The sequence below is a fragment of the Theropithecus gelada genome, chromosome 10 (assembly GCF_003255815.1).
Source record: "Theropithecus gelada isolate Dixy chromosome 10, Tgel_1.0, whole genome shotgun sequence".
Classification (NCBI taxonomy): Eukaryota; Metazoa; Chordata; class Mammalia; order Primates; family Cercopithecidae; genus Theropithecus; species Theropithecus gelada.
The window spans coordinates 282397-309783 of NC_037678.1; the positions used below are offsets into that span (position 1 = coordinate 282397).

General features: G+C 61.9%; 1 protein-coding gene across 5 annotated transcripts; it reads left to right on the forward strand.

Moving 5' to 3' along the window:
- Positions 1-991: 991 nt before the first annotated feature.
- SBF1 (SET binding factor 1) lies at positions 992-26427 on the forward strand. 5 transcript variants are annotated; one of them, XM_025398537.1, is made up of 41 exons: positions 992-1259; positions 7621-7706; positions 8164-8301; positions 8396-8554; positions 8638-8748; positions 9369-9474; positions 9597-9729; positions 9820-9928; positions 10002-10115; positions 10236-10313; positions 10769-10882; positions 10968-11096; positions 11180-11278; positions 11359-11563; positions 11659-11771; positions 12614-12763; positions 13099-13167; positions 13249-13407; positions 13487-13755; positions 13829-14001; positions 14079-14152; positions 14230-14425; positions 14660-14787; positions 15239-15417; positions 15544-15680; positions 15794-16001; positions 16281-16477; positions 16555-16692; positions 18568-18645; positions 19008-19189; positions 19276-19455; positions 20028-20129; positions 20201-20386; positions 20468-20594; positions 20666-20796; positions 20868-21098; positions 24573-24680; positions 24779-24990; positions 25648-25735; positions 25802-25933; positions 26019-26427. In XM_025398537.1, the coding sequence occupies exons 1-41, from the start codon at positions 1205-1207 to the stop codon at positions 26115-26117; spliced, it is 5682 nt and encodes a 1893-aa protein (XP_025254322.1). In that variant the 5' UTR covers positions 992-1204; the 3' UTR covers positions 26118-26427. The 5 variants fall into 5 exon arrangements, with proteins under 5 accessions (XP_025254322.1, XP_025254320.1, XP_025254318.1 ...); XM_025398535.1 differs by having other exon boundaries at positions 1019-1259; positions 8393-8554; XM_025398533.1 differs by having other exon boundaries at positions 1019-1259; positions 8393-8554; positions 25802-26427.
- The last annotated feature ends 960 nt before the right edge of the window (positions 26428-27387 follow it).

Here is a 27387-nt window from a genome sequence, read left to right on the forward strand (position 1 = left end):
CCTGGCCAACATGGTGAGACCCCGGCTCTACTAAAATACAAAAATTAGGCATGGTGGCGCACACCTGTAATCCCAGCTATGCAGGAGGCCGAGGTGGGAGAATCGCTTGAACCCAGGAGAGACGGATGTTCCAGTGAGCCAAGATCGTGCCACTGAACTTCAGCCTGAGTAACAGATTGAGACTCTGCCTCAAAAACAAAACAACAAAAAACAGACCTTGGCCTGCTATGCTCAGAGGGATTTCCCTGCTGCACCAGGCTGGCTCCTGCACCTTCTCTCCCAGCATGTTCTGCTGTAGGCTCATGCTCATCCCTGAGCCACTTCAGGGGTGGCCCTGGCCAGCCCTGCCCTTGAGAGGGGTGGGTACTGTCAGGGATCCTGGGTGATGCAGCTTTCCCAGAGCCCCCTGCTCCGTGGCCTCATGTGCCTCACACGCTTAGAACACTTGCTCTTTTACAGGGGGACATGAGCGTGCCGTTTTTAAGCTAATGTGTTAAATGTCTCACTTCACCTTACAGATGGGGGCTCTTCAGCCTGGGACCCCCAAGGGCAGGGCCTGATTCTCTCCATTCCCTATCGCCAGGCTGGCAGCCCCTGAGGTGACGGCCCTGCGCCTCCTCTGACTTCTAGTTTGGGGGGCCCGGTGGGCAGCGCCCAGGCTCCTCCCGCCTTCCTCCAGTTGGACAGCGAGGGGCAGGGGACGGGGCGTCTGGGGACCCGATCCCCAGATTGGGAGGGCCCAGGAGTGGGGTTCGGGCCCCTGTGCGGGGAGTCCCAACCGCGAGGGCAGCTGTGGTCCTGGCCCGTGCCTCCCGCCGACACCACGGCCGACCCGGGTGGGGACGTCAGACCCGCCGGAGCCGCAGTCCGGGTTCCCGGCTCGAGGGGCGGTGCCCGGACCCCAGAGTGGGCAGCGATGGGCGGGGAGCCGCCCTCGTACCTTCTGGACCAATGGAGATACGCGGTTGAAGGCCCCGCCCACTTAGGGCGGGACGACAGCACGCAGGCGCACGGCGCGCCCGGGCGGGCCGGCTGGCTGGGAAGATGGCGGCGGGAGTCCGGGCCGCCGCCGCCGCCGCAGAGCGAACCCGGGGTGTCCGGGGTGCGCGGTCCAGCGCCGGGGCCGGGCCATGAGCGCGCCGCCCTCGAGTCCCCGAGCCGCGGAGCCCGCCCGCGCCCCTCGGGCCGCCCCGCGTCCCTCGCCATGGCGCGGCTCGCGGACTACTTCGTGCTGGTGGCGTTCGGGCCGCACCCGCGCGGTGAGTGCCGAGGCCAAGCTCTGAGGGTCGGGGGCTGGGTTTGACGGTCGGGGGTCGGGGGCCGAGGGCTGGAGGCTGGGGACCAGGTCGGGGGGCCGAGAACTGAGGGCCGGGCGCTGAGGGCTGAGGACCGGGGACTGGGCGCTGAGGGCCGGGGTCGGGGGGCCGAGGGCTGAGGGCTGAGGGCCGAGGACGGGGCCGGGGCCGGGGCCCGGGGCCCGGGCGGGGGCTGAAGGTCGGGGCCGACCTGACAGCCCGTGGGGAGAATGGGCGTCCGCTGGGGGCGGCGTGGCCGCGCGGGCCTGGTGGCCGGGAGGGAAGCCTGGGCCCGGCCTGCCTGGCCTCTGTGGGGTGGGACGGGCTCTCCCCTTGGCCGGCTGCCGGCGGTTGTGGCTCTAGTGGCTCCAGGGGCGCGGACCCGCGGCTCACCAGCCCGCCCCTGACCTTGGTGCTGCGCCTGAAGCCCCTGGCGGTCTTGGCGGGGTGCAAAGAGGGGGTGGAGTTCGGGGTTGGTGCATGGAGAAGCGGTGTTTGATTTGAAACTGGGAGGATTTCAGGAGGAAGCGTCGAGAGTAGAGAGGAGTATTCCTGGCGACTCGCCTGACGGGCCAGGCCCTGCACGCCAAGCCCTGGGTGGGAGATCAGCGTGGCAATGGGTGCCTATGCCCAGGAGGTCTGTGTCTGGGGTCAGCGCCCGTGTCTGAGAGCCCTTCAGCCCAGGGGGTAGGAGAAAACGGAGCCTGACGATGACATCAGCAGCAGCCTGGAGACAGCAGCGCTGGCGAGCGTGCTCGGTGTGCCAGGCCCCGCACAGCCCTTTGTGTGCATGATCTCACCTCTTCCTCCCAGCAGCCCACCGGGGTTGCCCTGCTGTTGCCCCCATCTGTAGAGAAGTCAGGCCGGGATAAGTTGACTGCCTGGCCTGGGCCGGCTCAGAGGGGCTGGGACTGGCACCCAGGCAGTCAAATCCTAGCTGCAGACGGGCAGTAAGTGGGGATGGCTCTGTGGTCAGGCAGGGGCTGGATGTTGAGGTGGGGTTGAGCTTACCTTCCCAGTTACCGTGTTTTTTTTGTCAGTCCAGCTGTCGCTGTCCCCACCCAGGACCTGGACTTCTCTCTTCTTTGTGTTTCTTTTGCTGGACCCCCCACACACTTCCTGAAGCCTCTTTAGCGTCTTCTTCATCTCCAGCCCCTCCTAGTAACCTCTTACGCAGCACACACTCTTCCCTGTTACCGTCTATCCAAATGCGTGTCTTCTGGCACCGTCCTATCCAAGTGTGTGTCTAACGGCACCGTCCGTCGTGAGCATCTGTCTTTTTCTTTAGAGAGGGAGTTCTTGCTTGCTAGGACCACACAGTCCTCATCCCCCGGGTGCAGGCTGGCTGTCAGTGTTGCCTTGACCCACAGAGGGAGCTGTCTGCGCTGAGGCACCTGTGAGGGGCATAGAGGAGGCCGTACCACCTGGGGCAGAGGGTGCCTGAGGGAAGCAAGGCTGGCTGAGGGCTGCCCTGGCGTGAGGGGCCTTGGGCTGGGGGTCAGAACAGGGGCTGCAGGAACAGCTGATGATGACCCTGATGATCCTAAGGGCAGTGTGGAGAGGGTTTGGGTTGGCAGAGACTGCAGGCAAAGGCCAGGTGGGAGGCTTGGTGGCCGTGGGGTGAGGAGTTGAAGGTGGGCACAGAGAAGAGGCAGAGTGGGCTCCACGACAAGCTGGCTGTGACATGTGTGTGCTCACTGCTGGAGCCACATGTAGTGCAGGCACCTGTGTGTGTGTGTCCTTTGCGCAGGACAGGGTAGAAGGCTGGAGCCCAAAGTGCCCCCCTCGCCCTTCCCCTAAGTGGCAGGGAGGAGTGATAAGTGGTCCACTGTAGTAGGGTTGGGGGACCGTGGAGCCCTGTGCCCACTACACTCTGGGGTTGAGCTGGTCAGCTGCTTGCTGGCCTCGCAGCGCCTTTTTAAGGACTTGTTTATCCTTGAGGGGAACAAGCCTATAGACTGGGACGCTGGTCATGGACTGAGGATAGAACCAGGTACCGGGGCAGGTCGGGGGCGGAAGAGGCAGAGGAGCATGGCGTGGGGATCACTTATCTCTGCTTTGCCCCTTGAGAGCCTTGTGACTTGGAGCCAGTCGTTTGGCTCTCTGTGCCTCAGTTTCCTCATCTGGAGATGGAGTGAGTCATGCTAACCTTCCAGGCTGCTGTGAGGATGCAGTGAATGCACACGTGTGAAGCAGTGGCACACAGGAGGGCCCTGGAAATGATTAGTATCTTTAGTGACTGAGCAGCAGGTGTGTGGATTCTCTAGGCACAGATACAACAGGCACTTCTAAGTGGGTAGAGGATCCCCTCTGTTCTGTCAGGCTGAGTAAGACTTCAGGGCCGGATGCAGGGTCTCTTGGGTTGGGGATTAGGAGGGCGTATAGCTTGTCTTGCCTGGATCTGGACATCCTGTCTGGAGCTGCTGGGTGCAGGACCAGGGTGCTGAGGGTGCACGAGTCCTGCCTGAGGCAGCATCCCAGTTGCTAGTGGTTACCAGCTGGAAACCTCTCAGGAAAGGTGGGGAGGGGCCCTGAGAAGGTAAATGCCTGTGCTGGCCGTGACTCTTTCACCTCGGAGCGTGATGGTGGCCGGCGCCGGCCCATCTGCAGGCCCCTCACCTGGTGAGTCAGGGATCACCTTCTGTGCCCTGGGGCCAGCATCAGGACTAGACAGACCTCTGCCCGGCTCTTCGCCCAGAAGGGCCCTGATCACAGCATGGCCAGGGCTGAGGTGTCTTTGGGAGCAGGAGACACATTTGATCTGGCCCTGACCTGGCCAGCGGCCTTCCAGCTCCAGCAGCCAAGTGTGCATCTGCCTGGGAGGAGGGGCTGGACCCCTTGCATCTGAGAAAAAGACCTTTTACCCCATGGCCTCGCCTCATCCTGACTGTGATGAGCTGGCTGCATTCTTGAGCCCCATCTACTGTCCCCACCCACGTTCCTTCCCGCCCTCTGGAGCGGGCCGGGGCTGTTTGGGACGGCCTCAGCTGCCTCCCAGCCTCCACCCTGGGAGCCGGAAGGGGTCCAAGGCCTTGGGTCAGAGCTGCTCTGGTCTGATGGGCAGGGGAGGTTGGGGGGATGGCTGAGGAAGCTGCAGGGGCCCTGCACGTGGCCTGCCGCTGCGGCTGAGGGAGCCATGTGCATGTTGGGGTTCGGTGGGTGGTGTCGCAGGAAGGTGCTGTCCTTCCTTCTTTTCTTCTCTTTTCCTATAGCTGGGTTCCCCCCAGAGCAGCAGAGCTGGCCAGGGCTGGTCTTCGTGCACGGTGGGGAGTGTGGTGGGGGAACAGGAGAGGCTGCCATCGTTCTTTGCCTCCCCACAGCACATGCTGGCCTGGGCCAGCCCTCCAGGCGTCAGAGCCTGGCACTGGTGATGGGGTGCTGCCAGCAGATGACAGAACGCGAGGTCTGTGTTCGCCTGCCTGCCCGCCCGCCTTTCAGGCCTGCAGTCTGTGTGGGGCTGGCCGTGGGGACATTGGTGCAGGAGGAAGCGCTTTTTGAGGAGCTTTCAGGACAGGAGCCCTAATGTTGTCCTTGGGTGGCCCCCTCGGCCCCATGTTCAAAGGTGGAGGGGCAAGAAAACCTTGGTGCCCTGTGCCACATGGCACACTGTTTGGATTCGTCCTGTTGCTGAGGGGAGGAGCGGGGAGGACACCCTCCTTCCTCTCTGATCTGAGGTAAAGGCAGCACTCTGGTGGGCAAGGAGCTCAGCTGCTGGAGGTCACTCCTGTGGCAATAGGGCTCAGGTGGGGTGGGTGGGGACCCCGGAGAGACATGGCAAACCCCCCCATCCCCCTGGAGGCCAAGATGTGGCCTGGCCCCAGACAGCACAGAGCTGAGGTGCAGGCTGGGACCTCAGAATGGGGAGGAGGAGAGCTGCTCACAGCCCAGGGCTGCAGGGCCCTCCATGGCCGGCTTTTCCAGGGGCCAGCTGTGTTCTGTCATTCCCTGGGGCTCCGGAAGGTGCCCTGTACTTCTGATTGAGGAACCTGTTTGTTTGTGGGGTGTGAGTGCGTTGGGTGTGGGGAGGATGGTCGTGTAGCCGACTGTATGTGTTCTACAAGCCTTAATTAGTCTGTGGTCCGTCTCAGCCAAGCTAACAGGTGCACTAGCAGTCACTGGGGTGTGGTGGAGGGAGGTCGGTCCTAGGATCCCTGTAGGCCCCAGGCTGGGGCAGAGCTTCCCAGGGGAGGGGGTGCTCTGTGGGCTGAGACCTGAAGGCTGCTCTGAGACCTGAAGGGCCAGTCTGGGGCCGTCATGGCACAGAGGAGCTCAGGGAGAGATGCCTGCTTGGCCTGCTGGGCCAGCCCAAGGAGAGTGGAGCTCAGGGCTGGCTCTTTGGAGGGTAGAGCCCTGCAGAGGACTTAAGGCTGAGTGAGAGTTGGTGCTTCACAAGACAAATGGGGTGGAGAGGGTCAAGGTAGACAGTGACCTGCCACTTTGCCCGTCCTCCTGGGGAAGACTGCCTTTCCTGCCTGGCCTGGGGGAGGCTGCAGTGCAGGGACTGCTGTCCCTGTTCATAAACCCCTCTTCCTTCCTCCGCCTGCTGCCTCGTGGCAAGAACTGGGTGAGTCCTGGGTGCCAGCCAGGGCTGGGCCCAGATGGTGGTTTGGGGCCGAGCACAAGGAGGCCTTTGGGGGAGTGGGTGGAGTGGGGGAGGAGCCGCAGCTCAGGGCCTGTGCCTGAGTGAGCTGTGCTTGGGGGTGTGGAGGTAGGTGTGGCACCCGCAGACACCTGGGCCCCCATCAGTCTGCCGCCTGTCCTCTGCAGGGTGTCAGTGGTGGGAGGGGGAGGGGAGCAGGAAGCTGAGGTTTTGTGAGTCAGAATTGGCCCCTCACCGCCCCACCATCTCCCACTTAGCAGCAACCTGCCCACTGCCGACTTCCTTGGCTCTGCCTCTGTAACCCTGGAGGGCGGGTGGTCTCCCTGCCTGTGGGGGACCTGTGGAGTGTGTGCCATTGGGCTGCCAGGGTTGCTCATCTGTTCCCAGGAGGACCAGGCACGCTGGATGTGGGGCTGCAGCTTCCTGGGGGTCGGGGTGGGGGTACACAAGGCGATCTGTGTTGAGTAGGACCCCCCTTGCCCGTCTGGCTCTGCTGCCTCCACCAGGTGGGTGGCGGTGTTGAGGCCTGTCCAAGCGGAGGATGGGCACAGGCCCTGGGGACCTGTGGGTTGTGTGGAGGAGGCAGGGAGGCTTTCGTCTTTCTTGCTGCACCTGCTCCGTCCTCCACAAGCCCTGGGAGGCCTGTGGAGCCGTCCTGCAGCGGGAGCCACACCCTGAGTATCCCGCTGTGGTCCTGACCACCAGGCCTCCTGGTTTGGCTCTCTAGGGGTGAGCCACAGGCAGGCACCTTTAGCCCAGCAGTGTGGACTGGGCCTGGGAAGAGTGCCCTGGGTGTGGTTGTTGGGGGAACAGAGTAGAAGGAGAGGAGGGGGCTCTTGGGGAGATGTAGGCCTCTTGGCTTCCCCTGCCCTGAAAGCCTCCTCCTGGCCCAGGGGAGCTTAGGCTGTGCTCAGCACCCATCCTATGGCCTTTGTACAGGGAGATTTGGAGACAGGGAGCAGGCCTGGATGCGACCACCGTCCCACTCTCCTCTGAGAGCTGCTGGATCCCAGTGCTCAGGAGGCTGTCTGGGTATCCTTCAGTGGTCGTCCTGGACCAAGTCTCCATCCTTCCCGTCTAGCTGCTGCCCCTCTGGGTCCTGCTGGCTGTGGGGATGGTGTTCTAACAGGCAGCTGCCAAACTCCACCTTCTGGGACCTGTACTGGGGCCCTGTCTCTGAGGCAGCTGGGACAGGGAAGAGTCTGGGGCTGTGGGCGCAGGGGATGTCCCCTAGCCTTGTGGGGCTGAGGCTTCTTGAATCCCACACAGACAACAGACGTGAGTCCTCCACATGTCTGGCTGGGCCCAGGGCTGGTGGGTGACAGGGAGCTCTGGGGGATGCCCACTGTTGGGGGGCTGAGAGCCTAAGTAGGGGCCTGGCTGTGGTGGCAGATGCTGTGGGGGCTGTGGAACAGTCCTGAACTGTTGACCTTCGATGGAGGGCTGCTGTGCTGTGTGAAGCTGGGCTGGTCAGGCTGAAGGAGGTCTCTGGGATGGGATCCGGGAATGGGGATGGTAGTGGCAGGGGCTTCTCTACTCTCAGGTAGCCTTGGGGTCTGCAGCTGCCCAGCAGACTCTGCATACAGAACTATTTTTAGGGAACTGAGGCTGATCTGGTGCCAGATGAGGGCCTGGTGGGTGGGAATGTTTCCACACTGGCATCCTCAAGCCTCCTGGTGGATGGGGGGCGGGTCGGGTGCTCTGACCACCTGTTCTTGTCCTCAGGGAGTGGGGAAGGCCAGGGCCAGATTCTGCAGCGCTTCCCGGAGAAGGACTGGGAAGACAACCCATTCCCCCAGGGCATCGAGCTGGTAAGTGGGGGGCGTGCTGAGACGGTGCTGGCAGGTGGGGGCGGTGGCAAGTGGGGAGGGCAGGTGGGCACAGCCCTGCCCTTGTCCCTGACTGAGGGGCCTCTGCAGTGCCCGGCTCACCGCTGAGTAAGGGACCAGACAGCAGAGCTGCTGTTGGGGGGTGTGGTCGGCAGACTGCTCGGTGCTCATATCACTGTGTCATGTTGTCACTCACTCATGATGGTGGGGACTGTTCCCATCTTCTGGTCCTTGCCCCAGGTGGGGAGGTCAGAGGCTGTTACTCCTTTCAGTCGGAGACACTGACGCCCAGGAGGCCACGTGTCCCCAGGGTCTCCAAGCAAGGAGCTGCCTGTGTGTGTTGGAGCCTCCAGGCCTGGCAGTGCAGACGCTGGGGCAGGTGGGCTGGTTCTTGCCCCAGGTGTAGGGGGAGGAGCTGACTGCTGAGCCCTCCCTGCAGTTTTGCCAGCCTAGCGGGTGGCAGCTGTGTCCCGAGAGGAATCCACCAACCTTCTTTGTTGCTGTCCTCACTGACATCAACTCCGAGCGCCACTACTGCGCCTGCTTGACCTTCTGGGAGCCAGTGGAGCCTTCACAGGTCAGCTTGGGGCCTCTGGGTGTGGCATGAACAAAGCTGCATCCTTGGGCCATGGCCATCTCCCCCTGCCCCCATCTCCCCCGACCCCTAGCAGGAAACGACGCGTGAGGAGGATGCCACAGAGAGGGAAGAAGAGGAGGATGAGGGAGGCCAGACCCACCTGTCTCCCACAGCGCCTGCCCCGTCTGCCCAGCTGTTTGCACCGAAGACGCTGGTACTGGTGTCTCGACTTGACCACGCGGAGGTGTTCAGGGTGAGGCGGGCAGCCGGGGTGGCGAGGCAGGACAAGGGTGCTTCCATCGGCTGTCCCGCCACTCCCTGCTCTGGTCATTGCAGAACAGCCTCGGCCTCATCTATGCCATCCACGTGGAAGGCCTGAATGTGTGCCTGGAAAACGTGATTGGGAACCTGCTGACGTGCACTGTGCCCCTGGCTGGGGGCTCACAGGTGGGTTTTGGGGGCAACTGGTGTCTGCACAGCCACAGGCCCTCCTGCTGGGGCCCTTGTAGGTATTTGGAGCCCAGCCAGAGCCACACACAGCTGGAGGCCTTGGATGCTCCCTCCTGTGTCCTTGTGCCACTGTTGCCCCCGACAGTCCTGGCCTGCTCACCTGGCCTTTGCACCTGTGCTTTGGGCCTGTGTCCTTCAGCCTCTCTGTCCGCTCCTTCGATGGTGTGTGCCTGTCTCTGGATGTTGGTGTCAGCTTGTTTGTCTGCTTCCTGTCCTGTGCCTGGGTGTGTTGGGGTGTCTAACCGTGTCTTTCTGCCCGTCTGTCCTGTGCAGCTGGACTCTGTTGAGGAAGGAGCGGTATGGATTCTTTGTTTCTTCTGCCCACCTAGGCCCCATCCCTACCCCCAGTCAAAAGCAGCCACTCCTGTCCTGAGTTTTCTCTGCAGCTGCTTGGGACAACAGAGGCAGGGCATGGCATTTCCCTCTTGCCATGTTGCCCATCCCAGCCAGTCCCACCTCGGGTCTGTCTGTCCACCAGGGTGTGCCTGGGGCCACGGTGCTCTGGGCTGACTTAGATCTGGTCAAGCTACTGAGTCCCGATCATTCTTTTTTTGCAGAGGACGATCTCTTTGGGGGCTGGTGACCGGCAGGTCATCCAAACTCCACTGGCTGACTCGCTGCCCGTCAGCCGCTGCAGCGTGGCCCTGCTTTTCCGCCAGCTGGGTGAGCCTGTCTGACCCACCCCTGCATGGCTTCCCCTCGGGGACTGGTAGTCAGGGATGTGGGTTCTCGCTCTGCCTGGGTAGGGGCCCAGGGTCCTCTCCAAGCTTCTCCTCTTCTTTTAGGCATCACCAACGTGCTGTCTTTGTTCTGTGCCGCCCTGACGGAGCACAAGGTTCTCTTCCTGTCCCGGAGCTACCAGCGGCTCGCCGATGCCTGTAGGGGCCTCCTGGCACTGCTGTTTCCTCTCAGATACAGGTGACCCCGCCCGGCCCTCCCAGCCCCTCCTCCTGGCCCCTTTGCCCAGCCACATCCCCTGGCTCACTGCGTCCTTTGGGGCCTGCACAGCTTCACCTATGTGCCCATCCTGCCGGCTCAGCTGCTGGAGGTCCTCAGCACACCCACACCCTTCATCATCGGGGTCAACGCGGCCTTCCAGGCAGAGACCCAGGAACTGGTAAGGGTTGTGCTTTGTGTCCACCTCGGCCTAAGCCTGCGGGTCCCTGACTGCCGGCTCCCTCGGCCCGCAGCTCGACGTGATCGTTGCTGATCTGGATGGAGGAACGGTGGCCATCCCCGAGTGTGTGCACATTCCACCCTTGCCAGAGCCGCTGCAGAGTCAGACACACAGTGTGCTGAGCATGGTGAGGGACACCACGGGCAAGCGGGAGCCTTGGGAGCCTTTGGGATGTGGCCGCCTGGCAGCACGGTGAGCCTAGAGCTGGGGCCAGCGTGCAGCTGCCTGCTTCGTTCTGTGCTGGCAGGTCCTGGACCCGGAACTGGAGTTGGCTGACCTCGCCTTCCCTCCACCCACGACGTCCACCTCCTCCCTGAAGATGCAGGTGGGTGTCATTGCTGCTCCTGCATGGGGACCCCGGGGCACTCAGGCTGCCCCGCTCAGGTCTGCTGCCACTGACACACAAGGCACCACCCCCAGGCTGGCCCCGGCTCCTGTAGCATAAGCAGGAAGGAGCCTGGGAGCAAAGCAGCTGCCAGCAGTTAGGTGTGGTGGTCGTGAGCGGTGCAGGTGAGGCGGCAGGGGCCCAGCAAGGGGCTGGAACTCAGCCTCTGGTCACAGGAGCCCTTGAGGGTGCTGAGCAGGAGTGCCTCATCCAGACAGTTTCAGAGTTGCTGGTGGCCCTGTGTGCAGAATGGTGGGAGGGGCAGAAGGACGGGAGCAAGGCAGCCTGGGGAGGCCCCATCCCAGCTTGGGGTGGGGGGGGTGGAGGAGCCCCTGAGGGACCCGGCGTGGGGGTCGGCAGGGCTGGCTTTCGCCTGCAGTCAGCTTTCCTCCCAGGACAAGGAGCTGCGAGCTGTCTTTCTGCGGCTCTTCGCTCAGCTGCTGCAGGGCTATCGCTGGTGCCTGCACGTCGTGCGCATCCACCCGGAGCCTGTCATCCGCTTCCATAAGGTGGGGCACCTGGTGACTGGGGGTGGAGTGGGAGGTAAGTGCCTGGTGGAGACCCCTGAGGGACCGACCTGCTTGTGTCCCCCAGGCAGCCTTCCTGGGCCAGCGTGGGCTGGTGGAGGATGATTTCCTGATGAAGGTGCTGGAGGGCATGGCCTTTGCTGGCTTCGTGTCAGAGCGTGGGGTCCCGTACCGCCCCACAGACCTGTTCGATGAGGTGCACCCCCACCCTGCCCGCCCAGCCCCCTGCCCTGGCTCTGCCTGACCATGGCTTACCTAACCTCCTGCCCACCCCGCTAGCTGGTGGCCCACGAGGTGGCACGGATGCGGGCAGATGAGAACCACCCCCAGCGTGTCCTGCGTCACGTCCAGGAACTGGCAGAGCAGCTCTACAAGAACGTACGAGGGTGGCAGGATGGGAGGGCATCGTACCACCTTGATCCCTCGGCCCCTGCTCCACACTTCCCATCTCCCCACAGGAGAACCCGTACCCAGCCGTGGCGATGCACAAGGTACAGAGGCCCGGCGAGAGCAGCCACCTGCGACGGGTGCCCCGGCCCTTCCCCCGGCTGGATGAGGGCACCGTGCAGTGGATCGTGGACCAGGCTGCGGCCAAGATGCAGGGTGCACCCCCAGCTGTGAAGGCCGAGAGGAGGACCACTGTGCCCTCAGGGCCCCCCATGAGTGCGTAATGAGGAGGGACGGGGAGGCAGGTCCCGGGCGTGGCCCAGGACGGGCATGGGGTCAGGGGTCCGAGTGTGCGTGTTCTCTCCCCGCAGCTGCCATACTGGAGCGGTGCAGCGGGCTGCATGTCAACAGCGCCCGGCGTCTGGAGGTCGTGCGCAACTGCATCTCCTATGTGTTTGAGGGGAAAATGCTTGAGGCCAAGAAGGTGAGGGCTGTGCAGGCTCCAGCCGGGCCAGGGCAGCGGGTTTCAGAGGAGACCTAGGCCACGCTTCGCCCTCGTGGGTGCTGACCCTGCCCCGGGGCCTCCTCTGTCTAACAGACAGCTGGGGGTGGCTGGGCTGGCCTGAGGGCAGGTGGGCGCCGGCTCTCCTCTCGACCGCAGTGAGTGGTGGGTCAGGCCTGCGTGGGAGGCCCAGCCAGGGAGATTTACTTCCATTTTTAGAAATCAGAAGGTTTCACTATTATGTTTTCTCTGCATCCTTCCCCTTAAATTGGGTCCTGCACGACCTGCTCCTTGTACTTTATGGAAACAGAGCTTGCTCCCTGCTGTTTTACTCTCTGTGATGCTCACTTCACACCTCTGGGGTCTTTCATCTTGGCCAGTTGGAGTCTCTTGTTTTTCATTGGCTGTGTGGTGTCCCTTTGGGGCGGCCAGTTTTGTGATGAACGATGTAGCAATAGAATACAAACTCCAAGCCTTTCTGTGGCCGGGCCTGTGCCAGGCGAGTCACTGAGCCCTGGCCAGACAGGCAGCTCTGAGCCTGTGAGCCGGGGAGCCCGGGCCACAAGGCCTCCCTCTGGAGCGCACCTCCCTGCCGGCTCGCAGGTGCAGCGTCTGTGTCCTCGTGTCTGGCCTGGTGAACTTGTACTTGTGGAGCTGCTGGGCCCACCGGAGGTTTTAGTCTTTACTGGTCAGCAAAGCCCAGAGTCTGGGACATCCCACCTGAAAGGCATTTGGGTCTCCTGGACTCCTGCTGCCCTCCCTGCCTGGGCCCCCAGTGGGTCTTTTCTGTGCCCTCAGCCCGTGTCTCCTTTCCCCACCTGCAGCTGCTCCCAGCTGTGTTGAGGGCCCTGAAGGGGCGAGCTGCCCGCCGCTGCCTTGCCCAGGAGCTGCACCTGCATGTGCAGCAGAACCGTGCGGTCCTGGACCACCAGCAGTTTGACTTTGTCGTCCGTATGATGAACTGCTGCCTGCAGGTGAGGCCAGGTCTCCCATCCTGCCAGGGGCACATGAGTGGGAACAGGCGGGGAGACCCTGGTCTGCGGGTGAGAGTAGAGAGGGTGCAAGAGACTCCTGTGCCAGTGGGCAGGGGTCCTGGGTCTGCAGGGAACACGGTGGAGAGAACCGTTGTTGGGGGCAGGTGCTGGGGCCTGGGGTTTCCTGATGTTGAGCCTCTGAGGCAGCCCTGGGGAGCTGGAGCCACGGTGTCAGGTGCTGGTCCGCGGTGGCTACGGGGGTGGTGGGGGCATGGTGGGAGGTGAATGCTGCCTGGGAGGGGAGATGTCCTCACAGGCTCTCGCTTTGCCTGCAGGACTGCACTTCTCTGGATGAGCATGGCATCGCAGCTGCTCTGCTGCCTCTGGTCACAGCCTTCTGCCGGGTGAGTGGTGGCATGGCTGAGGTCTCCTTCCCAGCCCCTTCCTGGCTGCATCCCGCTGACCTTCTCCCCTGGCTTCCGCAGAAGCTGAGCCCGGGGGTGACGCAGTTCGCGTACAGCTGTGTGCAGGAGCACGTGGTGTGGAGCACGCCACAGTTCTGGGAGGCCATGTTCTATGGGGATGTGCAGACTCACATCCGGGCCCTCTACCTGGAGCCCACCGAGGACCTGGCCCCCGCCCAGGTGCGCAGGGAGTCCTGGGGCTGGGGACTGGGGGCTGGGAGCAGTGCGGCCCCAGCTCATGCCTGTGGTGCTGTGGCAGGAGGTTGGGGAGGCACCTTCCCAGGAGGACGAGCGCTCTGCCCTGGATGTGGCTTCTGAGCAGCGGCGCCTGTGGCCAACCCTGAGCCGTGAGAAGCAGCAGGAGCTGGTGCAGAAGGAGGAGAGCACGGTGTTCAGCCAGGCCATCCACTATGCCAACCGCATGAGCTACCTCCTCCTGCCCCTGGACAGCAGCAAGAGCCGCCTACTTCGGGAGCGCGCTGGGCTGGGCGACCTGGAGAGCGCCAGCAACAGCCTGGTCACCAACAGGTGAGGCGGGGACTGGGGGTTGGGCCCAGTGGAGTGGGCGGGGCCCATGCCCACAGTCTCTTCCCTGGCCCAGCATGGCTGGCAGCGTGGCTGAGAGCTATGACACGGAGAGTGGCTTTGAGGATGCAGAGACCTGCGATGTGGCTGGGGCTGTGGTCCGCTTCATCAACCGCTTTGTGGACAAGGTCTGCACGGAGAGTGGGGTCACCAGCGACCACCTCAAGGGGCTGCATGTCATGGTGCCAGGTATGGGGGTCTGGGCTGGTGACACCCCCTTGGATGGGCGGGGCTGGACGCAGAGTGTGAGAACTACCTTCCCCCAGACATCGTCCAGATGCACATCGAGACCCTGGAGGCCGTGCAGCGGGAGAGCCGGAGGCTGCCGCCCATCCAGAAGGTTTGTGGGGGTCAGCAGGGCTGCGGGCGCCCAAGGTCGGGGCTGCATCCTGAGCTCCTGCTCTTGTTTTCGAGTAGCCCAAGCTGCTGCGGCCGCGCCTGCTGCCTGGTGAGGAGTGTGTGCTGGACGGCCTGCGCGTCTACCTGCTGCCGGATGGGCGTGAGGAGGGTGCGGGGGGCAGTGCCGGGGGACCAGCATTGCTCCCAGCTGAGGGCGCCGTCTTCCTCACCACGTACCGGGTCATCTTCACAGGGATGCCCACAGACCCCCTGGGTGAGCCTGCAGACCCTCTGGCCCTGTCGCCCCCTCCCGCCAGGTCTTTGGGATGAATGGACTTTCCCTGTTTCTCCCACCCTCTTCTCGGGGGTTGTGGATCCCCATGGGAAATGGGCCTTTGTCTGCTCCTTCCCCACCCACTTGGGATCCCCCATAACTGTGGTACCCTGAGATTCTGGGACCCCCCCGCCTTATCTTCCTTGCTTCTGACTCTGCCTGGCCTGTCCTAAGTTGGGGAGCAGGTGGTGGTCCGTTCCTTCCCGGTGGCTGCGCTGACCAAGGAGAAGCGCATCAGCGTCCAGACCCCTGTGGACCAGCTCCTGCAGGACGGGCTGCAGCTGCGCTCCTGCACATTCCAGGTGGGGTGTGGTGCACGGGTGGGGCTCTCGTCCCCGCCCTGGTCTTTCTCGTGCGAACCGGTCTTTCTCGTATGAACCATTTTTAAGCCAGTTTCCACCAGTGGCCCTGCTGTTAGGCCTGCGTGTCTGGGGCCCTCACCGTGGCTCTTGAGTTGACATCCACTGTTTGATATGCAGTCTTTGGGTCCTTGTCCTTTCCTTGGGGCGCCGACCCTCAAGTGCATGTCTTGGGTGTGCCTTGCAAGCCCGGGCCTTACCTCACAGCCACTGAGATTTCAAGTTTACACAAATGCTTGCCTTTTTGTGACACGGGCACAGGCCTTTGCCTGTGCCTTGCTTCTCTCTGTGTCATGGCTGCGGGGGGAAGGGGAGCCTGGCACCTGGCAGCGTCAGAGTTGGGGGAGGGGCTGGGGGCCACCCAGACTCCTAAGGGTTGCTTTTTCTGACGCAGCTGCTGAAAATGGCCTTTGATGAGGAGGTGGGGTCTGACAGTGCCGAGCTTTTCCGCAAGCAGCTGCATAAGCTGCGGTACCCGCCGGACGTCAGGGCCACCTTCGCGTTCACCCTGGGCTCTGCCCACACACCCGGCCGGCCCCCGCGAGTCACCAAGGACAAGGGTCCTTCCCTCAGGTATGGATCTGGGTCCCAGGCCGGGGCAGCTGGGCCTCAGCCATGAGTTTCTGCCTCAACCCTCCTGGGCCCCTGTGCCCGTCTTTGTCCCTCTTCCTCTCACCTTGGTGACTCTGTGTGCCCCAGAACCCTGTCCCGGAACCTGGTCAAGAACGCCAAGAAGACCATCGGGCGGCAGCATGTCACTCGTAAGAAGTACAACCCCCCCAGCTGGGAGCACCGGGGCCAGCCGCCCCCCGAGGACCAGGAGGACGAGATCTCAGGTGGAAGGGTGGGGGGAGTCCTGGGTGGTCTCTGGATGCTGACACTCGGCAGGGAGGATCAGGACAGGTGGAGTGGCCTCTGGGTGATGACCCCGTGTGCCTGGCCTGCACAGTGTCGGAGGAGCTGGAGCCCAGCACGCTGACCCCGTCCTCAGCCCTGAAGCCCTCCGACCGCATGACCATGAGCAGCCTGGTGGAAAGGGCTTGCTGCCGCGACTACCAGCGCCTCGGCCTGGGCACCCTGAGCAGCAGCCTGAGCCGGGCCAAGTCTGAGCCCTTCCGCATCTCTCCGGTCAACCGCATGTACGCCATCTGCCGCAGGTGAGGGCCGGCCGGGGCTGGCCGGGGTGGTTGGCAGGTGACTGAGTGTCTTTCCTGCCTCCTGTGGGCCTGGGCCACGGCTCCTGGTCACGTAAGGAATGTGGAGGGGGAGAGGGCGGAGGGACGGGCCACAGGGCTGGGGGCGTGGGCTGGAGGGCCCCGTGGCTGAGCTGGAAGTGCCTCCTGTTGGGAGCCACGGGCTGGCTCCTCTTGCCCTGCTTGGGGCATGAGCCCAGAGTGGGTGGGGCCAGCCGCCTTCACGCCTCTGCCGCCCCACAGCTACCCAGGGCTGCTGATCGTACCCCAGAGTGTCCAGGACAACGCCCTGCAGCGCGTGTCCCGCTGCTACCGCCAGAACCGCTTCCCCGTGGTCTGCTGGCGCAGCGGGCGGTCTAAGGCCGTACTGCTGCGCTCTGGCGGCCTGCATGGCAAAGGTGTCGTCGGCCTCTTCAAGGCCCAGAACGCACCTTCTCCAGGTACCTCCTGCGTCCTGCCCTGTGCCTGCTCTGCCCTATCCCACCCTCCCCTGCCTCAGCTCCACGTCCTACCCTAGGCCAGTCCCAGGCGGACTCGAGTAGCCTGGAGCAGGAGAAGTACCTGCAGGCCGTGGTCAGCTCCATGCCCCGCTACGCCGACGCGTCGGGACGCAACACGCTTAGCGGCTTCTCCTCAGCCCACATGGGCAGTCACGGTGAGGGTGCTTGTGGGCAGACGGTGGGGCCGGGGACACTTTGGGGGGCTGTGGTGGCATTTATGGTTTGGCAGGCAGGCCACGGAGGGGCAGAAACGGCGTTGATCGTGGATGTTTGGGTATGGGATGAGGAGCATGCCCTCGGGGTGCCGTGGGGCAGGGGCGGGAAGCCTGCCCAGACCAGGTGTATGCCCTGACCTCTGTCCGCCCTGACGTCCTGCCCTCCCTGACATCCTGCCTGCTCTGACTGCCCCGCTGTCCACCTCTGTGTCTGCTGCAGCTTCCTGCAGGGGCCTCTGGGTGCTGCCTCTACGTGGCTCTGTCTTATCATTTCCCACAGCCTGGAAACATCCCAGATGCTCCTCTGTCCTGTTCCCTCCCAGTGTCACTGTTTCTCCTCCTCCCCCAGCCTCCGCCCTCCCCGCATCCCCCTATCCAGACTGTCTTTGGAGCCTCTGGCCTGGCTCTGCCTGCTGCTTGGCCTCTGTCCTCGTGTGTCCTGGTTCCTTGGGCCTTGCCCGAGCTGGCCTTGCTGTCTCTGTCCCCACCGCCTCGCACACTTTACAGGCGCCGTACACACACTGAGGTAGACTGGCCCCTGGACGGGGTGGCAGGTATGCCCCGCACTCACTGTCTGGAGCACCTGTTCTCTAGTTCAGAAGTGGTTTTGTTTTTCCAGATACCACGTTACGTGGTTCTGTTTTACACTCACCCTGTCTTCCTGCCTTCCCACCCCTGCCAGAAACCCTGAGTGGCGCTTGTGGGTGGGCCCGTCCCGCCCCTGCCCCCCCACGCCGCCCCGCCCCTCCATCACCATGTGTGTGCCTCCCGTGGAGTCCCTTTTGCGTCTCCGACCATCCCCAGTGCCCGTGGCTGCTGCCTCCCAGTGTCCCTCTCAGTGCCCAGCAACACTCGGGCTCAGCTTCCCTCAGCTGTAGTTGTGGCTTCTAGTCCCAGTTCTGACCTCTTTGTAAGGACCCACTGGGCCCTGGTTGGCATCCCAAGCGGGCTGGTGCTGCGTCCTCACTGTGAGCCGGGGGCCTGCGGTGCGGCCACCGTCGGAGGGTGCAGGGCGTGCTGGGCTGGCATGTGCTGGGCCCCTGCTGACTTGGTGGGCGAGGAGACGTGTCCTCTCTCCGTCCCACCCTCGGGCTCTACAGAAGCTGGTGAGCCTAAGGCAGGGTCAGGCGCCCAGAGACCCACTGTGGACCCCAGGCATCTCCCAGCCCTTTGGGCTGCCACTTCCTCTTGTGGCCTCCCCTGGGCCTTCAGGCCACATCATCCAGACTGTAAGCCTCAGCCTAGGACTCAGATCTGCCTGTGTTCTGGACTGAGCTGCTCTCCATCCTTTTGGACCGGGCTCAGGCTCTGAGCCCACCCTCTCCCCTCTTTGGGAAGCCTCCAGGTCGCTCGCCTATTCTCCAGGCCACACCTCTTGGGCACCTCCTGTTGCTATGCCCTGAACAGAGGCCTCTGCATGCCCGTCTGTTGCGAGTTCTGAGCTGTGCCCATCACAAGCCCTGGTCCCCTGAGTGGAGGACAAAGGGCCAGGGTGTGGAGGAGGGACTCAGAGACAGACTTGCCCTGAGCTGATTTAAGTGGGAAGAGAGGAGGTGTTCGGGGGAGAGCCCGGGATCCCCACCACACAGCCCTTCTGCTGCCACAGAGTGCTCTGCGGACTGCCCTGCCCTGGCAGAGAGGCCCGCACCAGGATGGCTCTTCCCACTCTCCTGAGACCAGGGACTTGGGGCTGACGGCTGCTACCTCCGGGCTCCCTGGGGGCTTGGTGGGACCCTCCGGCCTGTAGGCACCCCCCAAGCTGGGCACGCCCAGGCCTGGGGCTAGGCCTGAGCCTTCTCTCTGCTGTGCCCCCAGTTCCCAGCCCCAGAGCCAGGGTCACCACGCTGTCCAACCCCATGGCGGCCTCGGCCTCCAGACGGACCGCACCCCGAGGTACCGTACCGAGCCTGCACGGGCCAGCCCTTACTTGGTGCTGGTGGCCTCTAGTGTGCACTGAGTTATTGCGGGCACTAACGTCTCCCTCCACGCCTGACACTAACGACCTGTCTCCCGAGCCCCAGTCCTTACCTACCTGACCCGCGAGTCCTGCCGTAGAAACTAACACTGGCTGCCACCCCACGTCTCAGCATCTGTGTGTTCCAGCCCTCCTCTCGCACGGCCCTGCCGGGGTCCTGCCAAGCACCCCTGCCCTGGGAGCTCAACCCCCTCCCTGGAGGCCAGGCCCAGCCAGCCCCAGCCCCAGGTAAGTGGTGCCCTGGGCCCCCTCGGGTGCTTACCTGGCGTCTTCTCCACAGGTAAGTGGGGCAGTGTCCGGACCAGTGGGCGCAGTGGTGGCCTTGGCACTGATGTGGGCTCCCGGCTGGCTGGCAGAGACACGCTGGCCCCACCCCAGGCCAACGGGGGCCCTCCCGACCCGGGCTTCCTGCGACCGCAGCGAGCAGCCCTCTACATCCTCGGGGACAAAGCCCAGCTTAAGGTGATTGGGCTGGGGGGTGGGGGTGGGGCTGGGCAGGGGGCTTGGGGCCTCACGTGTCTCACGGTGCTCGGCCGGGTTCTTTTCAGGGTGTGCGGCCAGACCCCCTGCAGCAGTGGGAGCTGGTGCCCATTGAGGTATTTGAGGCACGGCAGGTGAAGGCCAGCTTCAAGAAGCTGCTAAAGGCGTGTGTCCCAGGCTGCCCTGCTGCTGAGCCCAGCCCAGCCTCCTTCCTGCGCTCACTGGAGGACTCGGAGTGGCTGATCCAGGTCTCCGCACTGCCCCTGTCCCTCTGCCCACCTTGGTGCTGGGCCTACCCCTTGGCTAGAGCCAAGTGGATGGGTCTAGGTTTGCTTGTCTGAGAGTGTGGAGCGCTGGAAGGAGGAGGTGACGGCCACTTCCCACTCCGGCTCTGGGGCTGGAAGGCAGCTGGCAGTGAGAGTGGCCAGGGCCTGGGCATGGGTGTGTCGGAGCAGCTTGCTGGGCCCAGGTGGGCCGATGACCACACGGGGGATGCGGTTGATGGTTCTGAGCCTCTGCTGCATTCTTGTGGGGGTGGGTACTGACAGGACGCTGGCTCGGTGAACACTGAAGATGAGGCCACCGGGCATCTTGAGGGACAGGGACGTCCCTCAGTCCTAGAGAGCTTGGAAGGGGGTGGGCTGTGGCCAGCAGGCTGGAGGTGGCGGTGGTTGGCGTCCCCAGAGCAAGCTGTGTCGGTCCAGTACTGTGCCCACATACAGGGCTCAGAGGGCTGTGGACGTGCAGGTCTCTAGCCTGATGAGTGGTGAGGCGGGAGGGCGGGGGGTCCCAGAGGTGCTGAGGCCGCCTGTCCCTGCAGATCCACAAGCTGCTGCAGGTGTCTGTGCTGGTGGTGGAGCTCCTGGATTCAGGCTCCTCTGTGCTGGTGGGCCTGGAGGACGGCTGGGACATCACCACCCAGGTGTGTGGCGCATGGGGCTGGGGTGGGCCAGGCTCCCGGGCTCCTCGCTGATCCTCCGGCGGTGCTGGCAGGTGGTATCTTTGGTGCAGCTGCTCTCAGACCCCTTCTACCGCACGCTGGAGGGCTTCCGCCTGCTGCTGGAGAAGGAGTGGCTGTCCTTCGGTCACCGCTTCAGCCACCGTGGGGCCCACACCCTGGCTGGGCAGAGCAGCGGCTTCACACCCGTCTTCCTGCAGTTCCTGGACTGCGTACATCAGGTGGGCAGGCTGCTGTGTGGGTGGGCCGGGGCTGTGCACCCTGACTGCTGAGCCCTGGCCCCTGACCCACATGGCGTGCAGGTCCACCTGCAGTTCCCCATGGAGTTTGAGTTCAGCCAGTTCTACCTCAAGTTCCTCGGCTACCACCACGTGTCCCGCCGTTTCCGGACCTTCCTGCTCGACTCTGACTATGAGCGCATTGAGCTGGGTATGTGGGGAGTCGGGGCTGGGACAGCCACGGGTCAGGAGGGGCCCAGACTCACTGCTGGCCCTGTGCAGGGCTGCTGTACGAGGAGAAAGGGGAACGCAGGGGCCAGCTGCCATGCAGGTCTGTGTGGGAGTACGTGGACCGACTGAGCAAGAGGACGCCTGTGTTCTACAATTACATGTATGCACCCGAGGACACGGAGGTAAGCTGGGGCCTGGGTCGGGTAGGCAGCTCCTGCCTGACCCAGGTCCTCAACTGCAGGCCCACCCCCAGGTCCTGCGGCCCTACAGCAACGTGTCCAACCTGAAGGTGTGGGACTTCTACACTGAGGAGACGTTGGCCGAGGGCCCTCCCTATGATTGGGAACTGGCCCAGGGGCCCCCCGAGCCCCCAGAGGAAGAACGGTCTGACGGAGGCGCTCCCCAGAGCCGGCGCCGTGTGGTGTGGCCCTGCTACGACAGCTGCCCACGGGCCCAGCCTGACGCCATCTCACGCCTGCTGGAGGTGCGTGTGGTCCCGGAGCAGGGTCTGGCCTGGCACCCCCTCCTCTTGCTCAGACCCCAGGGTTGTGCTTGTGTGTGCACTTGTACACGCACGTGAGTCCGGTTACCCCTGGGGGTGGCTGTGGCTCCCCAGGGCCCCGCCCCACTCAGTGGATGCTTCCAGTGACCTGAGACCCCCAGGTCTCAGTACACAGCCTCCACTCTGGGCCCGCGTGTTTTCCCTGACCTGGCTTTGAGCAGCTCAGGCAACTCTTGAGGAGTCAGCCCTTAGAGATGACGGTGTTTTACTCCCTCTGCCTGCCCCACCTACCCTGAAGTGACCAGCTCTGGGTTCTTGCCCTGAAAGCTTGGGGTTGACATTTAGGCCTCTCTTACCCCTCACTGTGCCATCCCTGGTGGGCCTGGACTGAACAAGGCAGAGACGCCTGGGAGGGAGAAAGGAGACTGAGGGGTGGCGGCTAGGTTGGTGTGTAGGACTTCAGAGCTAGGCCATGGGGGGACCTGTACTCAGCTCCCCACTGTTGGCTGCGTGGCCTTAGAGGTTATCTGAGCATCTTAGAGCTTCTGTTTCCTCGTGCAGAAAGTGGAAATGCTGATTCCTGCCTTACAGGGAAGTGGTGAGGCTGAAATGAGTCATTTATTTCAGTGACTTAGCATGGGGCACCGGGTTTGGGGGAGCACGGGAGTCATGGTTTGCGACGGAGGTGATCCACACACAGACAGCGGTCCCTTTTTCTCTCAAGCGAAGCTCATTGTCTTTTTTTTTTTTTTTTTTTTTTTTGAGACGGAGTCTTGCTCTGTGCCCCAGGCTGGAGTGCAGTGGCGCGATCTCGGCTCACTGCAAGCTCCGCCCCCCCGGGTTCACGCCATTCTCCTGCCTCAGCCTCCCGAGTAGCTGGGACTATAGGCGCCCACCACCTCGCCTGGCTAATTTTCTTGTATTTTTAGTAGAGACGGGGTTTCACCCTGTTAGCCAGGATGGTCTCGATCTCCTGACCTCGTGATCCGCCCGTCTCGGCCTCCCAAAGTGCTGGGATTACAGGCTTGAGCCACCGCGCCCGGCCTGTTTTTGTTTTAAACAGTCAACTTTGTTTTAAGGAAATTAAGAAAGAAGGAAAACGTCTTCTATTTTTGCCGTTTTTAACATTCTTCATTCTGTCAGTATAATCTGGTCTGGTTATTATTTCTCTTCAGCCTGAAGAATTTTTAATATTTCTGGTAATACAGATCTGCCAGTCACAAATTCTCTCAGCTTTTGTTGATCTGAATACATCTTTGTGCCTTTATTATGCAAAGGGCATTTTCTCTGGATATACAATTCTAGGTTGACAGCTTCTATTTTTTTTTTTTTTTTTTTTAACATTCAGCAGTTAAACTGATGTCACTGTAAAAGATATCATTACTGCGCCGGGCACGGTGGCTCACGCCTGTAATTCCAGCACTTTGGGAGGCTGAGGCAGGTTGGATCACCTGAGGTCAGGAGTTCGAGACCAATCTGGCCAATATGGTGAAACCCCATCTCTACTAAATATAAAAATTAGCCGGGCATGGTGGCGCCTGGAATCCCAGCTACTCAGGAGGCTAAGGCAGGAGAATCGCTTCAACCTGGGAGGTGGAGGCTGCATCGAGCCAAGAGCGCGCTAGTGCACTCCAGCCTGGGCGACAACAGTGAGACTCTGCCTCCAAAAAAAAAAAATTACTTTGTTTTCTGGCCTGTATTGTTTCTGCTTAGAAGTTGGTGTTCACTCTTATCCTTATAAACCGTGTATAACGGCGCCTTTCATCCTCTGTCTTAAGATTTTGCGTTCATTTTTGGCTTCAGCAATTTGACCATCATGGTTTTTGCTTTCATCCTGCTTGGGGTCTGTGGGATGATCATTTTTGTCAAATTTAATACATTTTAAGCCACTGCTTCTATAAATTACTTTTCCTGCATAATCTCTCCCTTTCCTTCCGGGACTTTCTTGTCCTGTATGTTGCTGAGGCCCTGCTTTTTTTTTCTCAGTTTTTATCTTTGCAATTCATTTTGGATGATTTCTGTGGTCCTGTCTTCAAGTTCACTACTCTTCTCTCTGTTTTTAATATACTCAAGCCCATCAAATGAATTTTTTTTATTTTTATTTCTTGAGACAGGGTTTTGCTCTGTTGCCCAGACTGGAGTGCAGTGGCACAGTCATGGCTCACTGCAGCCTGGACCTCCCGGGCTCAAGCAATCCTCATGTTCATTCAGCCTCTCGAGTTGCCAAGACTACAGGCCTGTGCCACATGCCGGCTTTTTTTTTTGTTTTTTGTAGAGACAGGGTCTCCCTATGTTACCCAGACAGGTCTCATAAACTCCTGGGCTCAAGCAGTCCTGTCACCTTGGCCTCCCAAAGTGCTGGGATTACAGGTGTGAGCCCCTGCACCTGGCCCCATCTAATGAATTTAACCCTCTTTATTATAGAGATTCCCCATCTGATAAACCGTTATGTCCATCTTTTCTTTTAAATCTTGAAACATATTTATAACTTAAAAATATATACAAATATGGGGTCTTGCCCTGATGTTGCCCAGGCTGTTCTCACACTCCTTGGGTCAAGTGATTCTCCCTCCTCAGCCTCCCAAACTGTTGGGATTACAGGCATGAGCCACTGTGCCCTGCCTGTGTTGTCTTTCTTTAAGGAGTCTTGGGTTTTATTCTTGCCGGTAGGTAATGAGTTTGTGGGTCAGCTTGATCTGTTTGAGGCTTGTTTCTAAGCTTTGTTTGGGCAGCTCTCCAGCACCTCTAGAGAAGCTGCAGGGATAGAGCAGCCTAAGGTGTGTGGCCTCTCCAGGGCTTCAGTTGGGGTTTTGTGTCTCTGTGTCTCCGGTGAGGTCTTGCCACACTGGCTTTTTGGAAGTCCAGCGTCTTTCAGCATTGCTTAACCTCTAGAGTTTGGACTCGGCTCATAGCTTTTTTTTTTTTTTTTTGAGGCAGAGTCTCGCTTTGTCGACCAGGCTGGAGTGCAATGGCGCACTCTTGGCTCACTGCAGCCTCCCGAGTAGCTGGGATTACAGGTGCCCACCACCACGCCCGGCTAATTTTTGTATTTTTAGTAGAGACGGGGTTTGGCCATGTTTGCCAGGCTGGTCTCGAACTCCTGACCTCAGATGATCCACCCGCCTCAGCCTTCCAAAGTGCTGGGATTACAGGCGGGAGCCACCGCACCTGGCCGGGGGGTGTGTGTTTTTAACTTACCCTGTTGGGGTTTGTGGTGCTTCTTGATTATGTTGTTTGATGCCTCTGGTTAGTTTGGGAAATTTTTCAACTGTTGTCCCCAAATATTCACTTTGCATATTTCTTCCCTCCCTTTGCCATCTCCCCCTGTGATCCAGTTACACACGTGTTAGGCCTTTCCATTGTATCTCTTTCCTGTATTTTCCATCCTTTTGTCTTTTCATGCTGTAGTCTGGATATTTCCTTTTGAACAAACTTTTCACTAACTCTCCCCGCCAGGAGCTGCAGAGGCTGGAGACAGAGTTGGGCCGACCCGCTGAGCGCTGGAAGGACACCTGGGACCGGGTGAAGGCTGCACAGCGCCTCGAAGGCCGGCCAGATGGACGTGTGAGTGAGGGCCAGTGTGAGCGGCCACGGTGGGCCTGTTGCTGGGAGAAAGTGGCGTCTGCCCAGCCCTGACCCAAGTCCCAACCTCCTGTTTCCAGGGCACCCCTAGCTCCCTCCTGGTGTCCACCGCACCCCACCACCGCCGCTCGCTGGGTGTGTACCTGCAGGAGGGGCCTGTGGGCTCCACCCTGAGCCTCAGCCTGGACAGCGACCAGAGTAGTGGCTCAACCGCATCCGGCTCCCGCCAGGCTGCCCGCCGCAGCACCAGCACCCTGTACAGCCAGTTCCAGACAGCTGAGAGTGAGAACAGGTATGAGGGGCCCTCCCACTGCTGCACGGAAACCTCTGAGCTGGTGTTCTGGGGTCCCAGGCAGTCCTCTGGTGGGAGATGCAGGTGCTTTTGAGGAGCCTGTCATTTCTTAGGTTAGAAGGATTTGTTGGGAAGGCCACAGTGATGGCCTAAGTATACGCTACCATCGGGAGGGGTTTGGGGTGTGGAACTGGTGACCGCAGCCGACCACAGCCTGCGACGGCTGAGGGAGAAGCAGAAAGAGGGAGGTAGTGGGGCCCCCGTGAGTCTGGAGCCTGACAGGATCCATCCCGGGCAGCTGCTGCCACGGCTGCTTCTACAGATCTACCTGCCCGGCATCCCTCTCGTCGTCAGGGCGACTGCCCTGTGTGGGGGGGCTGCTTTCCCAAGACCCTGAGGCTCTGCTGTGGGGATGCTCCTTGGAGTCGAGGGGGTGAGGCATCCTTCACTGTCTCCTTTCTGGGCCGTCTTCCTGGGCGTGCAGCCCCGAGGCTGCTTTGTGGCCCCCTGGCCAGCGCTCTGGGCTTAGGTCAGTTCTGGGGACAGGGAGCCTGGTCTTACCTCCTGGGCTGGGACAGCAGGTGGGGACAACTGCTGGGGCCTGGGCTTGGCTGGGCCATGACAGCCAACCTGGCCCTGGTTCTGCTGCAAATGCAGGTCCTACGAGGGCACTCTGTACAAGAAGGGGGCCTTCATGAAGCCTTGGAAGGCCCGCTGGTTCGTGTTGGACAAGACCAAGCACCAGGTGAGTGATCAGGTGGTCGGGGGGACTCGGGGGAAGGGGCTGCGCTGACTCTGTGGCCTCCTCCAGCTGCGTTACTATGACCACCGTGTGGACACAGAGTGCAAGGGTGTCATCGACCTGGCGGAGGTGGAGGCTGTGGCACCTGGCACGCCCACCATGGGTGCCCCTAAGACTGTGGACGAGAAGGCCTTCTTTGACGTGAGCCTTGGCCGGGGCTTGGGAGAGGGGAGGGAGGGGCTCTGGGGTGTGGGGGCTGCGGAGTCAGTAACCTGCCCTTCCCCAGGTGAAGACAACGCGTCGCGTTTACAACTTCTGTGCCCAGGACGTGCCCTCGGCCCAGCAGTGGGTGGACCGGATCCAGAGCTGCCTGTCGGATGCCTGAGCCTCCCGGCCCTGCCCGGCTGCTCTGCTTCCAGTCGTTACCGACCACTAGGGGTGGGCAGGGCCGCCCCGGCCATGTTTACAGCCCCGGCCCTCGACAGTATTGAGGCCCCAAGCCCCCAGCACTTGTGTGTACAGCCCCCGTCCCTGCCCCGCCCCGCCCGGCCGGCCCTAACTTATTTTGGCATCACAGCTGAGCACCGTGCCGGGAGGTGGCCAAGGTACAGCCCGCAATGGGCCTGTAAATAGTCCAGCCAGCGGCTGCAGGCGAGTTTCTAGAACCAGAGTCTATATAAAGAGAACTAACGCCATGCTCCTGTGCCTGCCTTACCCACGTCCCAGCTGCCTGTTCTCAGCCTACCCAGAGGGTCCCATCTGCCCCTATCCAGGCCCACCTAGTGGGAGGCTGGCATCTTTCTCATGAGCCTTTCCTGGTGCCTGGGTCCACCCAGCTCAGCCTGCACGTCCCTGGGAGTGGCTTTGCTCTGGGGGCAGATCGAGCAGGAGGCTTCACTGGGGCCTTGCTTGATTCCCCCCAGGCCTCAGGGCTGGTCTAGGGGCCGGCACAGCTGGAGAGGAAGCTGCCATCCATCCCCAGGGGGTGCAGAAGCTGGCATCACGGAGGCTTGGGGGGGTGAAAGGGTGGGTGGTCATTTGCCCTCAGGAGGCTGTTGCAAGTCCAGAGGACACTTGAGGTGGACGGCAGTTTCTGGTTAGACCAGAGCTGAAGGGATGGAGGCCAGACCCAGGAGAGGGTACAGCGGGCGCCCAGGGGAATGCGGGTCGACCACATCTGGCCCTCTTCAGGCAGCAGGCGGCACCTGGCAGAGTGAGGGGGCAGTGCCCGTGGGGGATAGACCCTGTTCTTGGGAATTCTGGGGCCTCAGAGGGCCCCGGTCCTTCCCTTCTTGGTGTCACTGTGGCCCCTCACTGCTCTTCCCATTCAAACCTGAGTCCCACCCGGCCCAGGGCTTTGCCTGCTGAGCTGCTGTGTCCTTGCCTGTGGCGAGGCCTGGCCAGGGGTGTGGGAGCAGAAGGTGGGGAGGGGTGTAGGTGCTGCCAAGGCCAAGAGAACATCTGAGAGTGGTACCTAGTGACCTGGCCAGAGGGGCTGGTGGGGGACAGGGGACCCAGCTAGAGGCCCCTCTCAGGTGGGAGGTGAGCAGGTGGGGGTGAGGGGAGGGTTCTGGTGATCGCTGCAGAGGTGGGGCCTGGTGCTGGCAGGTGGGGGGGCCAAGACCCTCCCCTGGGGGGACGCTGAAGCCAAGGAC

What these genes read in the sequence shown, in the direction of transcription:
- SBF1 (XM_025398533.1), top strand. Translation starts at nt 1,205, where the DNA reads ATGGCGCGGCTCGCGGACTACTTCGTGCTGGTGGCGTTCGGGCCGCAC. An exon ending in CCCTGGCTGGGGGCTCACAG is followed by an intron (nt 8,749 to 9,368) that starts GTGGGTTTTGGG and finishes CTTTTTTTGCAG; the next exon opens with AGGACGATCTCTTTGGGGGC. An exon ending in CAGACGGACCGCACCCCGAG is followed by an intron (nt 18,646 to 19,007) that starts GTACCGTACCGA and finishes TCTTCTCCACAG; the next exon opens with GTAAGTGGGGCAGTGTCCGG.